Genomic DNA, 14,380 nt, shown 5'->3' with positions numbered 1-14,380 from the left:
CTGGTGTGATGTTCCGTCTTTTTGGGAGAGGTGTCAGCAGTTGTTACCATTTTCAACCCAGGGATGCTTGGCAGAAGCGAGAGAATGTGTCCATGGGATCCTAAGAATATGAATTTGTTCTCCTGTTAGTGAGAGTGAGTGGGTTCCTGAAATAGAGAAGGTGAGATTTCACGGCAGGGGTGTGTGGCAATGCTTGCTTTTGCTGACTTTGATGCCTTCCTCACCTGAATCCCTCCCAAATGTTTGGTCACTGGTTTTCTGCTCTGAGCTCATGCTGGCAACCATTTAACACACTTCTGGTGTCTGTGACGTGCTTTGTTGTGCACAGTTTGGTTGCTTCAGTCTATGACGGGGGTCTGTCGGAGATCTGGGAACGTCACATAAGTATCAGAAATGAAGGAAGGGTAATGGATGCTGTGTGGGTCTAGAGACCACAACCCATGTATATGAAAAAATATTTTTCCACTGGACTGGAAGGAGAGGTTTTAAACTTGAGCAGGCAACTGTGGAAGGGTGGGGGGCTCACATTAGCTCTCTAGGTGACATTGGAAAATGATGTATCCTCTTCACAGACAAAAGTAATTTTTGGTCCCCAAATGCCCCTTGTCATTTGTATGGGAGAGGTTATCGCTATTCTTTGTAATACAACCCAAATCATTTTAGGGAGTGTTTTTGTGTTTGGAAAATACAAAATGCCTAGGCAAATGCCCTGCACAACCTCTGGAAAGCATTTGGAGGCATTTGCCACCCCTGGGACTCAAAAAATGGCTGTAGAGTCTACACTTTGCCCACCTCTGTTAAATTGACAAATACACAGTGAATCAAATTTGTGCTTCCCTGCTTTTCTCAGTAAAGCAACAACTCAAATATCTCGTTTCCCTTCCCACTCATCCTCACAGCATCCTATCCAACAGAGCTGATGGGAGTCCAGTTGGATGTTGGATGCCATTGGTTGAGGATTTAGTTCACAAAATCCTCCTCTTCCAAATTTATAGTCCTTGAGAAGAGCAAAACTGCCCTTTTATGCCTGAACTCAAAAGAGGCATAGAATAGAGATGTTAAATAGAAACTTAACACTAAGTCAGGTCTTGCAAGAGCCCCATAGGGCTGTTGCTGTCCAACAAACTAGTAAGAAGATGTACTCTCTCCATGCTTCTCTATGAAGATTGGAGGGGACGGGACGGGACTGAAGACGCTGACCACCAAATATCTCCTTGGATGGGGTCTTTAGGCAGGGTTCTAACATCTGAACTGCACCATAATATGGGCAGCTTCTGTCTTGTCTTGGTCTTCTTCAAAACTAGGTGAGGTTTGAGATGAATGACCCACTCCTGCAGAATTGAGGACACAGTTGTTGCAGGACTGGGAGAGCAGCCGAGAGTATCTGCTGGGGAAGAGCTGGGTGCAACTTCCGTCCTGCAACAACGTCCTGGGCAGAGATCTGGTGTGTCTGGGTCTACCACTTTGGCCAACAACACTCTTGTTTGTGGGCGTTCTCATTAATTGAGCCAATTGCGGGTGGGGTGCAGCAGAGTATGTATCTGTGTGTGCGTGCACGAGACAGAACTATAAATAGCCCTTGATCTGCTTACCGCAAGAAAAATGGGTCAGGAGCATAAGGAAGCTTTAGTGCCTGGGGCTGATTAGCAGAGGTCAGAGTCTTCCAGGTAATCTCTGGGTGGGTCTGCATGGAAATATGGGTGCACCTTAGCCTTGAGATACGGGGAAGGAGCTGGACCTAGCACTTCTGTATTGTTAAACTCAAAAACAGGCCCTCGGGCTTCCTTTGGGTTTGCTGATACTTGCATTCTGGACTTCAGTGGATTTGTCCCCAACTTTGAGCTTCTAGCAATTGGGCCAGAATTGGTTGCATCCTGTTTGGATGAACTTTACATGGCGTTGCCTATCAAAAGAGCTCAGAAACTTCAGTTAGTCCAAAAAGTGACAGCTAAATTATTCACTGGGGCTGGCTACAGGGACTACATAATCCTCCTGTTGCAACAAATCCATTGGCTGCTTATCCATTCCTTGGCACAATTCAGAATGCTGGTTTTGACCTATAAAGCTCTATATGGCTTGGATCCAGGTTATTTATTTTTCTCTATGAAAGGGACTTCTTAATGACTGCTCAGACTGGAACTTCCTTCTTAGAAAGACCCCCGTCTCTTTGTCCCTTTGCAGGCAGGCAAAAACCTTCCTCTGCCATCAGGCATTTATAAACTGATGAGGTGTAGACTTTAAAAGATGGTGTCATCGATTTTAAAGTGTGTTAATAATGTAATGCATTTTAATATTTTAATGTGTAATGGTTTTAATACTGTAGTTTGTTTTCAATTTTTTATATTTATGTGCACTCACATAGTTTTAATTAACAGTGTTTGAAATTGTAGGCTGCCTTGAGTCCTATCGGGAGAAAGGCAGGATATAAATTAAATATTAATTCCTAATTAGTTCCTGTTGTAGAACAGCCTTTCCAGCCTAACGCTCTCCAAATGTTTTTCATCTTTCATTCCCATCATCTCTATTCAATATGACTGTGCTGACTGGGGATGATGGGAGTTACTTAAACACGTCTGAAGTCTACCAGGTTGGGCATGTGAAAACTTTTCCAACACATTTTAAAGCAATTGATGGGGCTTTAATAGCGTGCTGTTTCGCTGTGGTGTTCTGCTTTCATTAATCTATTTTAAATTATCTGTATTGTTTAATTGGTTTTTAACCTCCAGTTTCCTGGAGCCACACAGGGGAAGTGGAGTAAATATGCATATAGATCTTTCTTCCAATGACTGTTGTGACAATGAATAGATTGTAAAGAGGGCCAAACAAGGCCATGTCCTAACAGGACACTTGCACAATCTCATTTTTCTTCTGAAAAATCCCCAATCAAGTGTAGTTTTTTCTCTCTCTCAGTTGCTTGGCATAATGTCTGTCTATGCTTTTGGTCTTGCTCTGAATTGTAAATAATGATACTGATGCTGCAGAATGAGTTATGTTAAGTTAGGTTGTCTGGGCTTTGAATTGTAAAACAAACCAAAAGAGAGTAGCTAGCACAGTTTCATGGTTTCAACTACTATGACTTTGAGCAAGTCTCTCTCTCTCAAGCCTTAGAGAACTGCAGTGAGAAACCTCCCCTGAACAAATCCATATTTATCTAAACATCCCAAGTTTCAGTAACTTTTAAAATTTCTCATGTTCTCCTTTTGTCCTCAACTTACTTCAAACTGTGTTCAAAATGTAAAAGTAACTTGGCAGTTAGAAGAGAAGCAGTAAATCCTTCCCAGTAGACTCAGACAAAAGCAAATCACTGCAACCTCTCTTAACTTCTTTCTTCAGTGTTAACATTTGCCATCTTGACCGTGCCCTGATGTTGCTTAGCTACACTTGTTCCAGATCTGATTTGTGAAACATTGGAAAGTACGCAAATCCTGCCAAGAAAACTTAATGATAGCTTAATGATAAGGTGGAAAATAACTTGAAGTCACATAACAAGAATAACAAAGTCCATGGGATAGGAGAGAGTTAGGATGGGTTGAGAACTGCTGGTTTCTTCTTTAAGGTGACTGTCCTGACCATCTTTTGGGACTCCAAAAAGCTCAGCCCCGTCCCAGTGTAGGTGAGAAAATACTCCTTGGACATTGGAGGACACAAGCATCAAACCTCAGCATTTATTTGTGTTGCAAGGAAGTGTCATCTTTGGAGCGGAGGCTGAACTTGCTGGACTGGACTGGGTGGAGGGGAAGACCTCTCTCTCAGTCTCTCCGCCGACCCCTCTGCGAGGGAGGGGACAAGGCAGACTAAGCTGGGCTTTGGCTTTGCTTTGCCTTTGCGTCAGAGGCTGGCTCTGCTCTACCGGGGCTTGAGCAGAGCGTTCCCACAACAATCTCCTTGGATGTCGTGCCGGCACAGAAGCCGCTGGGCAGCTGCAGGCAAGTTTGGTCCTTGTGGGGAGAAATGAAGCAAAGATGTAGGGGAAAGAGAATCTGGGAAAACAGGGAGGGCATTTTCAAAGATATTTCCAGATCAAGGTGAAATTTGGGCATTTTGCAAGGGTGGGAGGGGAAGATAAACTTGGCTTAATTGGGCTGGTGTGAGGAACAAGCTGGATGGGGGTAACAAGTAGGCAAAGTGGCTCCTAGTGCCTTAACCTCTATTCCCAATAGTCCCCTGGGATGAGGTGTTGAAAGGCATGGGAAGCTGGAGAATGTGAATGGAACTATATGATCTGACAGGTTTAATCTGTAAGTACACTCTAGGCATGGCTTATAGGGTTGGGGAGACCCAAGCAGAGCATTGTGCATTGAGCAAAATGAAAGGCGATCACAAAAAAGTGGCAGAGGGGTCCTGATGCTCTTCTTTGTGTGCACGTGTTTATGTCCTTTGCTTTAATCATATGTGCCTGTGTGTATATTCTTCGCATGCTGAGTTTGTTGTTGGCAAGTTGTAGCCATCTTTCTCTGTGTAAGTTCTGCCCAGGTGTTTGGTACCCTAAGCAGCTCAGGGAAAATGTGTTGGACCCACATTTTCCTGCAGCAAGTTTGCACCAAGGGCCTGTCCTCATCGGAAACATGTCCCTCAAGGCCTTGATTAGAACCCCTTCCACACAGCTGAATAAAATCCCACATCTGCTTTGAACTGGATTATATGGCAGTGTGGACTCAGATAACGCAATTCAAAGCAGATATTGTGGGATTTTCTGCCTTGATAATCTGGGGTACATGGCTGTGTGGAAGGGCCCTAGGAATTGTGTTTGTGATGGAGTCAGCTTCTCATGGGAAGTGTGGTAGGTACACAGGAAGAGGCAGTCACAGAAGTCTGAAAGTCAAAAGAGAGTCTCACCCACACACCTCTTTCTCGGCCACCTTGTCCTTCCTTGCCCTGCCAATGGGATTGTAAGAGCGTATTATGCAATATGTCAAAGTAAAGAGGGCCTCATCCAGACAACTTGGGGATTTGTCAAGGAGCAGCTATTCAGGGAGCAAGAGCAGGAGAAGGGCAGAGGAAATGGGATAAGCTGCTCTTACATAAGAGGAGCCCATCCCGGCTCAGGGCACCTGCCTTTTTCCTCTTTCTTCAACCAGGAGGCTGCAACTCTGAGGAGGAAGGCTCATCATGGAGGCAGAAGCTAACCATGACTTTGGGTTGGATCCCAATTGGCGTGACCTGGTGCTCCCCGTGTGATCTCCCCACTCATTGTTCTTCCGGTCAACCCGTTTTGGTTATTAACACAGCAGGATAACCTGGATACTTGTGTGTTGAGGTGGCTGGCAAAGGTGCCCTCCAGAGAAAGGGCATAAGCTGTTGCTGGGCATGGTAACCCTCACATCTCTTTGGCCAGGAAGGGTCTGCATGAGAAGGTAAGTAGAACAGAGCTTGGGTACATCTACCTGACTGCTGTGGTCCATTGCCATTGGAATGTGGCTTTGCTTGCTTTTGTCTGATGTGAAATTGAGGTTATTTCTGCCCAGTATCACTCATTTGATGGAAGTGCCTAGTTTGTTTGGTGTGTGTGTGGCTGGGTAAACAGATAAACAGATAGGTCGTCTATTTGGCAGTATAGTTGATCCTACCTGTGAGGATACCTATAGAAGTATTGCGTATTTCCAGGAAGATGGTATTTTATTACAAGCAACATCTTCATCACTTCATGTTGAGTGTAAGAATGTAAGGATCTGCATACTTGATCATTTTGTCTTCCCGCTCCCCTTTGCCTTAGCCCACAGTGCCCTGTCACCCCAAAAGTGAAATTAGACCAAAATTTTAAATGCCGTGGCCAAGAAGTCCAAATTACCACTTCTGGGCAAATGAGACTGTTTATTTCATCAGGAGAGAATGAAATGCCCAGTTGGGTAGACAGAATAGAAATAATCTTATCTGAGTAAGGATCAAATTGGTTCTTTATTTACATAGAGAAGCCAATGTGAGCTGAACCTCTGTGCTCCAAGGCAGGCATTCAGTCTAGGGATAAATTGCAAGGTTGACATGCTGTTGCTCAGATTATGTAATACCAGCATGGCTTATTTCTTAAGAGATGTGTGCTTATTTCCAATTTAAAATAAAATGAATGCTAATTTATATTTTAAAATCTGAGGCTTAATTTTTGTTTTAAATCGTGGGAGAGTATTATTTAAAATGTCAAATCAGACAGAACAAGACCTCCTCTCTTTCTCAGCTACTGTCTTTCAGCATCCTCCTACACCAATGACATGTTGAGGATATTTGACTTTCCTTTGACAAGTTGGATTCCCTTCATATTGGGGCAGAGCAGGAAGGACACAGAGTGGGGACCTTTCCCATAATTGTATCCTATTATGCTTTGATCCCACAACTGCGTTAATAGGCCTGAAAATTGATGTTGGATTCTTGGGATCATAGACCCTTAGATCTGGAAAGGAACCATAACAAATTATATCCCATTCTGCCACACAGGAATGCATAACTAAAGCACTCCTGAAAGATGTCTATCCAACCTCTGTTTAAAGATGTCCAAAGATGGAGTCCTCCACCTTCCGAGGCAATCTGTTCCACTGTCAAACAGCCAATGTTTTTCTGACCTTTAAGTGTATTTCTTTATTGTAATTTGAATCCATTGGTTTGTGTTTGCTTGCTCCATCTTCTAAACTGGGCATGGGCAAACTTTGGTCCTCCAGGTGTTTTAGACTCCCACTCTCACAATTCCTACCAGCTGTTAGGAATTGTGAGAGTTGGAGACAAAACACTTGGAGGGCTGAAGTTTGCCCATGCCTGCTCTAAATGATATTCCTTCAGATATTTACAGATGACCACTGGGAACCCTTCCACATAGTCCTATATCCCAGAATATCAAGGCAGAAAATCCCACAATCTCTGTTTTGAACTGGGTTATCTGAGTCCACACTGCCATATATTCCAGTTCAAAGCAGATAATGTGGGATTTTATTCAGCTGTGTTAAAAAGGCCCAGGTTACTCCTTAGCCTTCTCTTCTCCAAGCTCCCTAGCTGCTCCTCATAAGATTTCTTCTGTTATGTGTGAAATCTAAGGTGGAGGGATGCGCAACCAGAGAGACTTTTTCCTTCCTTCTGAATGATATTGTTTGAGCAATCGGCTTCCCCACATTTGGTCCACTTGTCTCAGGGTTCTGCCTTATTTTTACCATGAGAAGCAGCCTTGATCCTGACCCTGCTTAGGGGTCCAGCTAACAGCCAAAGGAGCATGTAGTCTTCGGGCACTTGTGGGGTGAGGGAACTCTCTCTTTCCAGGCAGCTTGTTTCTTTCTAGCCTTGGCAGGAAGTGGGATGGGGTTTGGAAGGAGCAGGATGCAGCTCGAGACCCCTGGGGAATGTCCACATACCAGAAGGAGCAGAGGAGGAGTTCACAATCTGACAGTTCTTTGCACAGGCAGGGCATCTCTCTCAGCAGAGGCCACTGCTAAATAGTGTTATCTCTTTTCCCAGGACAATGCGGAATGCCTCTCAACGGTGACAATTGAACAGGGAAGGGCAGCACCCAGCAAGTACATTTTTTAGAAGAAGCAGAAGTGAACCATCAACAGACAACAGTGAGAAGAGAATTTGCACATTTCTGACCAGGTTTTCCCAGGACTGCCTTGACTCTCTGGGCAAAGGAGATGCCAGCCAAGACACCTATCTACCTGAAGACGTCGACCCCCAAGCGGGGCCGGAAGCTGCGCCTGCGGGATGTCCTGTCAAGCGATATGATCAGCCCTCCGCTGGGCGATTTCCGACATAGTGCCCACATTGGCCTGGACGGGGAGGGTGACATGTTTGGAGAGCTCTCCTTCCTGCAGGGCAAGTATGATCTCCTGCCCCGGCTGGGACGCCAGAACAGTTCCTCGGGGATGGAGGACCCATTCGGCCGCTGTGCCCCAGGAGCCGGTTACCGCACTCTACTCAAGAGTGCCATCTCTTTGCCTGTATTCAATGGGGGTCCGGATCAGGCCCCACCCAAGCCACCACGTCTACATCTAGATGAGCTGCCCAGTGGAGGGCAGCAGCGTTCAATGTCCATCAGCTGTGCCGAAGGCTGCTTCCACAGCGGGGCCCAGGGACTCTCCTTCTCTGCCATGGCCACTTACGACCCACTGCCCGCCTCTGTCTCTTTTTCATCTCCCCGGCCAGAGGGTTGCTTTGTGGAGGGAAGCAACCACAGCAGGAACCACCACACGGACAACCAGGAGCAGCCCTACTCATGCGGGATGGCCCTGCCTCGTTCAGAGTCCCTGCTGCACCTCGATCTTGACCTGGGCCCCTCTATTTTGGATGACGTCCTGCGTATCATGGAGGAGTACCAACAGCCTGGCACCAAAGCCCTGTAGCTCAGCTCTGCATCCTCTCTGTCGGGCCTAAGAAGGGAGCCCTAAGGAAAACTGGCTCTTCTGGGTGAAGAACCGTCTCAAAGCAGATCCCAGAGAGACACGGTGGATGTTGGCATGCTAATCTTTGCTCTGACACAACCTGGAGCTGGGGCCCCAATGTGTCCCCACAGACCTTTGCTGCACAAAAGGCACAGGTTGGAGGTTATCTGCTGTTGTTTGATATTTTATGAGGGACAGAGCTCCTCTGAAGTGCACTGGCAGCCAAAGCCATGCCAAACATGCTCCTGTGCCGGTTGCAGAAAAGACAAGGAACCAGACTGTAGCAAAGAAAGCTATCTCCCAAGAGCTTCTCCCAGAAAGATGTCTCCAAGGTATAAAGCCCATAAGCAAGGCATGAGGGCATAGTGTTCCAATCCTCTGTAATGAGAAACACAGCTTCTCTCTGTGGATGTTCCATCTCCAGCCATCATGGACTGTACTTACTTGCTGGTGGTATCTTCCATAGACTTGTTTCTAAAGGCAACTTAGTGGGTGGGGTTTTTTTTCCATGTCAGGAGTGACTTGAGAAACTGCAAGCTGCTTCCCATGTGAGAGAATTGGCTGTCTGCAAGAATATTGCCCAGAGGATGCCTGGATGTTTGACCACTTTGGTCTGGATGTTTGACCACCCTGTGGGAGGCTTCTCTGGTGTCCCCACATGAGAAGCTGGAGCTGACAGACGGGAGCTCACCCACTCCCCGGATTCGAACCACCAACCTTTCGGTCAGCAGTCTTGCCAGAACAAGAGGTTAACCCATTGCACCATCCCGGGGCTTTAGGGTGTGGTTATAACTACATTTTGAGGCTGTGTCACTTTCCCTAATTATGTGAAAATTCCAGCTGTTACCTGGCCGGAATCACTCGAATTTCATTGAGTTACCCCTCCAAGTTCAAGTATTTGCAAGCAGGCAAACAAAATTGTCTGTATTCACTCCAGTGTGTATCATTTGATAAATGTTCTTGATTATGTCTCCTCTTTCTTGTCTTTTTAAAATTATTGTCAGCTATGAAGCTCTCAGTTTCGCAACCCTTCCTCTTGGAAGATTGTGCTGGCCCCCTGCTCCTCTTGGCTGGCCTTCTCTGCATATTTTCCAGCTCTATAATATCCTTTAGAAACACATTATCCGAAAAGAGTTTACAGTATTCCAAGTGTGGCCAGGCAGTAGTTGAGTGGCGCAGTGGGAGGACAATATGGGATATGTTTTCTTCAGGATTCCTTTGCCAATGGTCATTAAACTGGAATCTTAACTTTTTCCTGGCAGCTGAACACTGGGCCAACATTGTCATCAAGCTCTTTAAAGCCTCTTTCCTCCAAATTACTGCTGGTTCGGACCTCACAAACTCATAACATAAAGCTGTAGCCCAGAAAGCAACTTGAGGATATAGAACTCTTTATGAAACTACATTAGCCACTAGTAAAAAGTAAAGGTTTCCCATGACATTAAGTCTAGTCGTGTCCGATTCTGGGGGTTGGTTCTCATCTCCATTTCTAAGCCTAATTGTTGGCGTTGTCCATAGACACCTCCAAGGTCATGTGGTTGGCATGACTGCATGGAATGCCATCACCTTCCTGCTGGAGTGGTACCTATTGATCTACTTACATTTGCATGTTTTTGAACTGCTAGGTTGGCAGAAGCTGGGGCTAACAGTGGGAGCTCACCCCGCTCCCTGGATTCAAACCGCCAACCTTTTGGTCTGCCAGTTCAGCAGCTCAGCGGTTTAATCTGCTGCGCCATGGGGGGCTCCACATTAACCACTGCCCCCTAAAAGTGGGGTGAAGGAGAGAGGAGAGGCAAATAATACTTTGATGTTTGACTACACTATATTGTATCTGCCTGAAGCCAGTTATATATCAGGATGTGTCAGTACCCCTGTCAGCCACCAGGAGGCAGCATTTGGTCACTATTTCAACCAAAGGCTGTATATTAATATTTTCTGTGGTCTAATGTTTACCTCCCTTTCTTCCTATCCTGGGCCTTTTCCACACAGCCATATAACCCAGAATATCAAGGCAATAAATCTCACAATATCTGCTTTGAACTGGCTTATCTGAGTCCACACTGCCATATATCCCAGTTTTATTCAGCTGTGTGGAAGAGGCCTCTGTATCTGGGATGCGGGGCAAAATGAGGGCATTGCTCCCCAGATAATATTACTGCTTCTCAAATGAAATGTGGCTTCAGTCGACACATATCTGCCATTGCAAAGAATGAAACGCTAAGAAAACATGAACACCTGGAACCCATCACATTTGCGATGTTTGCATTCTCTTGGCAATGGTTGTTGTTGTTGTTGAATGTCTTTCTGACCTAAGACGAACCTTTCTTGGCAAGATTTGTTCAGAGGGGGGTTTGCTTGTGCCTTCCTCTGAGACTGAGAGAGTGTGACTCACCCAGGGTCACGCAATGGGTTTTCAGGGCCAAACAGAGAACTGAACCTTAGTCTCCAGAGTCATAACCCAACACTCAGACCACTAGGACACATTGGCTCTTTTGGTAAATGCACCTCTGCTTTTGACTTCATGATTAGGCTCTATTTTTGAATGTTCAACTTGAAGTTTCAAATTTCTAAACTGCTAGAATTTTGGAAAAAGGCACAAAGGATAACAACAACAACAACAACAACAACGTTAATTTTGTACCCTGCCTCCATCTCCCCAAAGGGACTCCGGGCGGATTAGAGCCCAATCAACATAGTTAAAATATAAAATATGAACATACTAAGTACACACATAGTACATAGAAGTGCTTAAAAATAACATAATGTTCCTGTTTTTCTATTTTTATAACAAAAATAAAGCAACCAAGAAAGGAGATTCCACCTGAACATCCGGAAGAACTTCCTCACTGTGAGAGCTATTCAGCACTGGAACTCTCTGCCCCGGAGTGTGGTGGATGCACCTTCTTTGGAGGCTTTTGAACAGAGGCTGGATGGCCATTGTCGAGGGTGCTTTGAATGTGATTTTCCTGTTTCTTGGCAGTGGGTTGGACTGGATGGCCCACAAGGTCTCTTCCAACTTTATGATTCTACAGTATTACTATTGGAGAAGCAACACCTTCCTTTTACCCCCATCCCCTTAGCTATGGGGTCATCTGCAGATGTTGCTAACCCACATCTCCAAGTAGTCCTACAAATCTGGGAGTTGCAGTTCACCAGGGTTGAGGGGAGGCACATTGTTCTCACTCTTTTTTTTCTTTTTTTTCTTTTTTGAAGGCCAAACAATTCTGAAAAGTGGTTAATATTCCAGATCAGTGGTTCTCAGCCTGGGATCCCCAGATGTTTTTGGCCTACCACACCCAGAAATACCAGCCAGTTTACCAGCTGCTAGGATTTTTGGGAGTTGAAGGCCAAAAACATCTGGGGATCCCAGGTTGAGAACCACTGATCTAGATTGACCCCATGTGGGCAGGTTGCCCAAGGAGAAAACTATACCAGTGACATGGAGCAACCAGAAAAGTAGGCGAGGAGACCACATCCTTCCAAGAATGGAGTCACAAGCTGCCCCCAACACTCCAGAGCAAGGTATGGAAGCCCTCAATGGGGTTGGGGTTGGGATTGGTCCCCAAAGAATGAGCCTGCATCCACCGCAAAAGAAGGTAGCAGGGGAATTGCATTCTTTTCTCTCTACCCCCCAAACTCTAAAGTCAGCAGCTTAACAGCTGAAAAGACGTTTTAAGTGCTGTGCTTTTTTGGTTGTTGCTATGATTGGGTTTATTAGGGCTTTTTAGAGAGATGATTCATCCGCCCAAGGTGTAAACAACAACTTCTCTACTGTGGTCCAGGAAGGGAAGAGGCTTTCCCTTCCCGGCTCCAAGCCTCACCCTGTTAGCACATTTTCTTTCTCTTCTGGGGCCTATTTCAGCCCCTAATGCTGTTCTCGTAAACAAGGAGCAAAGGACAGTTCATCTCCCTGCAAGGCTCGCTTCTTATCCATCGCTCTCCCCCTGCCCCTGCCATCCTTCCTGCAGCAGCTGGCTCTGCTAAGGACCCAGCTTGACCACACTCCCACTCTTCCTGCCTTCTGCTCCCAAGGGGCTGTGTTGGGTCCTTCCCTGCATGGATGGATGGTGCTGGAGGGAAGCAAAGCACCCCCACGCACTGACATAGGCTCTCTCTCCATCTTCTGCCTGTTCCCAAATAAGGGAATGAGCCAAGTTCCCATGAGAGACATCTGGTGGGTGCATTAGGAGCCAGGGAGGGAGGAAGCTGGGCCGAGGGGGAGGCTCTGCTGCCTTGCCTATTGAGAAAGCACACATGGAATGGGGAGGGCAGCTGGTTTGGGCCCCACATCCAGCACAAAAGCAAATCAATTGGGAGGGAAGGGGCAGAGAAGAAAGATGCAAGCCTTCAATCACTGAGCGGCACAGACACTCAACATCCCTGTGGTCAAGAGGGCAAAGGTTCTTAATAAAGAAGACTATACAAACTGTGCCTCATCTACAAGACCAAATAATCCAATTTCTGAATCCAGATCATATGCTTTGACTGGATTATATGGCAATATGAATCCAGCCTGGGAGAGGCTGCATCAGATTGCTTTTTGGCTGAGTCTCCTGAAAAGGGCAAAATTTTGCCCCATTCTCTGCAAATTACCCTATTTACTCAAATCTAATGGTAACTTTTTGTTTTGCCTAAATGACTTCAGCAAAATTCACATTGTATGGTTATTTTAGGCCCCTTCTACACTGCCATAAAAAATCCAGATTATCTGATTTGAACTAGATTGTCTGGCAGTGTAGACTCATGGCCCTTCCACACAGCCATATAACCCAGAATATCAAGGCAGAAAATCCCATAATATCTACTGTATATACTCGAGTATAAGCCTAGTTTTTCAGCCCTTTTTTTAAGACTGAAAAAGCTCCCCTCGGCTTATACTCGAGTGAGGGTCCTGGTTGGCTTATATTTGGGTCAGCTTATACTCGAGAATATATGGTACATTTATTATTTTTCTCTATTATTATTGGTATTATTACATTTATTATTGTTGCTACTATTACATTTATTTTACTCTATTTTTATTATTATTATTAATACATTTATTATTTCACTCTGATCTTATTATTACATTTATTATTTTACTCTATTTATTATTACGTATTATTTTCCTGTATTTATTGTTATTATTATTATTACATGTATTTTACTCTAATATTATTAAAAGGATACATAAGTACATTTACATTGAAGAAGATGAGAATAATGATTTGATCAGAGTTGGACAGTCTTATCTTAAATTTGAGCTTTATGTAAATATTCAAAAACATTTAACCTACTGATGCCTCAATTAATGTAATTTTATTGGTATCTATTTTTATTTCTGAAATTTACCACCCTCAGCTTATACTGGAGTCAATGTTTTCCCAGTTTTTTTGTGGTAAAATTAGGTGCCTCGGCTTATATTCGGGTCGGCTTATACTCGAGTATATATGGTACTTTGAATTGGATTATCTGAGTCCACATTGCCATATATTCCAGTTCAAAGCAGACAACGTGGGATTTAATTCAGCTGTGTGGAAGGGGCCTCGGATAATCCAGTTCAAAGCAGATAATGTGAATTCTGCTTTGATAATCTTTGATAATTATATAACAGTGTATAAGGGCCTTTAGAGAAAGAATTCCAGACAAGAAACAGTCAGGGCCAGCTAACACTTCCAAACAAAGGATTCCCCCAGGCACGAAGCAGCCAGGCTTTGAAGCTGCAAGGCCATTCAATGCTAATCAAGGTGGTTAATTGAAACATTCACACTTGCCTCAAACAGACAAGAGTTCTTTCTCCCAACCTGAACATTATTCCACAGACATATAAATCCCACTTGCCTAGTTTCCAACAAACCACACAACCTCTGAGGATGCCTGCCATAAATGTAGGCAAAATGTCAGGAAAGAATGCTTCTGGAGCATAGACATACAGTCTGGAAAACTCACAGTATCTTTCTTTGCCTCGTTCTGTGTTGCTAGAAATTTGTGGAAACAATTCCTCCGTGGCTGGTACAGGTTGGCTTGGACAACAGAGGCCCATTAATGGT

General features: G+C 44.9%; 1 protein-coding gene across 1 annotated transcript; it reads left to right on the top strand.

The window, feature by feature from the left end:
* Positions 1-3,937: 3,937 nt before the first annotated feature.
* On the top strand, positions 3,938-9,320 carry LOC100563415 (cdc42 effector protein 2). The gene is made up of 2 exons (XM_016994796.2): positions 3,938-5,354; positions 7,432-9,320. The coding sequence occupies exon 2, from the start codon at positions 7,605-7,607 to the stop codon at positions 8,310-8,312; it is 708 nt and encodes a 235-aa protein (XP_016850285.1). The 5' UTR covers positions 3,938-5,354; positions 7,432-7,604; the 3' UTR covers positions 8,313-9,320.
* The last annotated feature ends 5,060 nt before the right edge of the window (positions 9,321-14,380 follow it).

This window comes from Anolis carolinensis, unplaced genomic scaffold (genome assembly GCF_035594765.1).
Source record: "Anolis carolinensis isolate JA03-04 unplaced genomic scaffold, rAnoCar3.1.pri scaffold_10, whole genome shotgun sequence".
NCBI lineage: Eukaryota > Metazoa > Chordata > Lepidosauria > Squamata > Dactyloidae > Anolis > Anolis carolinensis.
The sequence above is the reverse complement of the archived record's forward strand: the minus strand, read 5'-3'. Positions and strand labels throughout refer to the sequence as shown.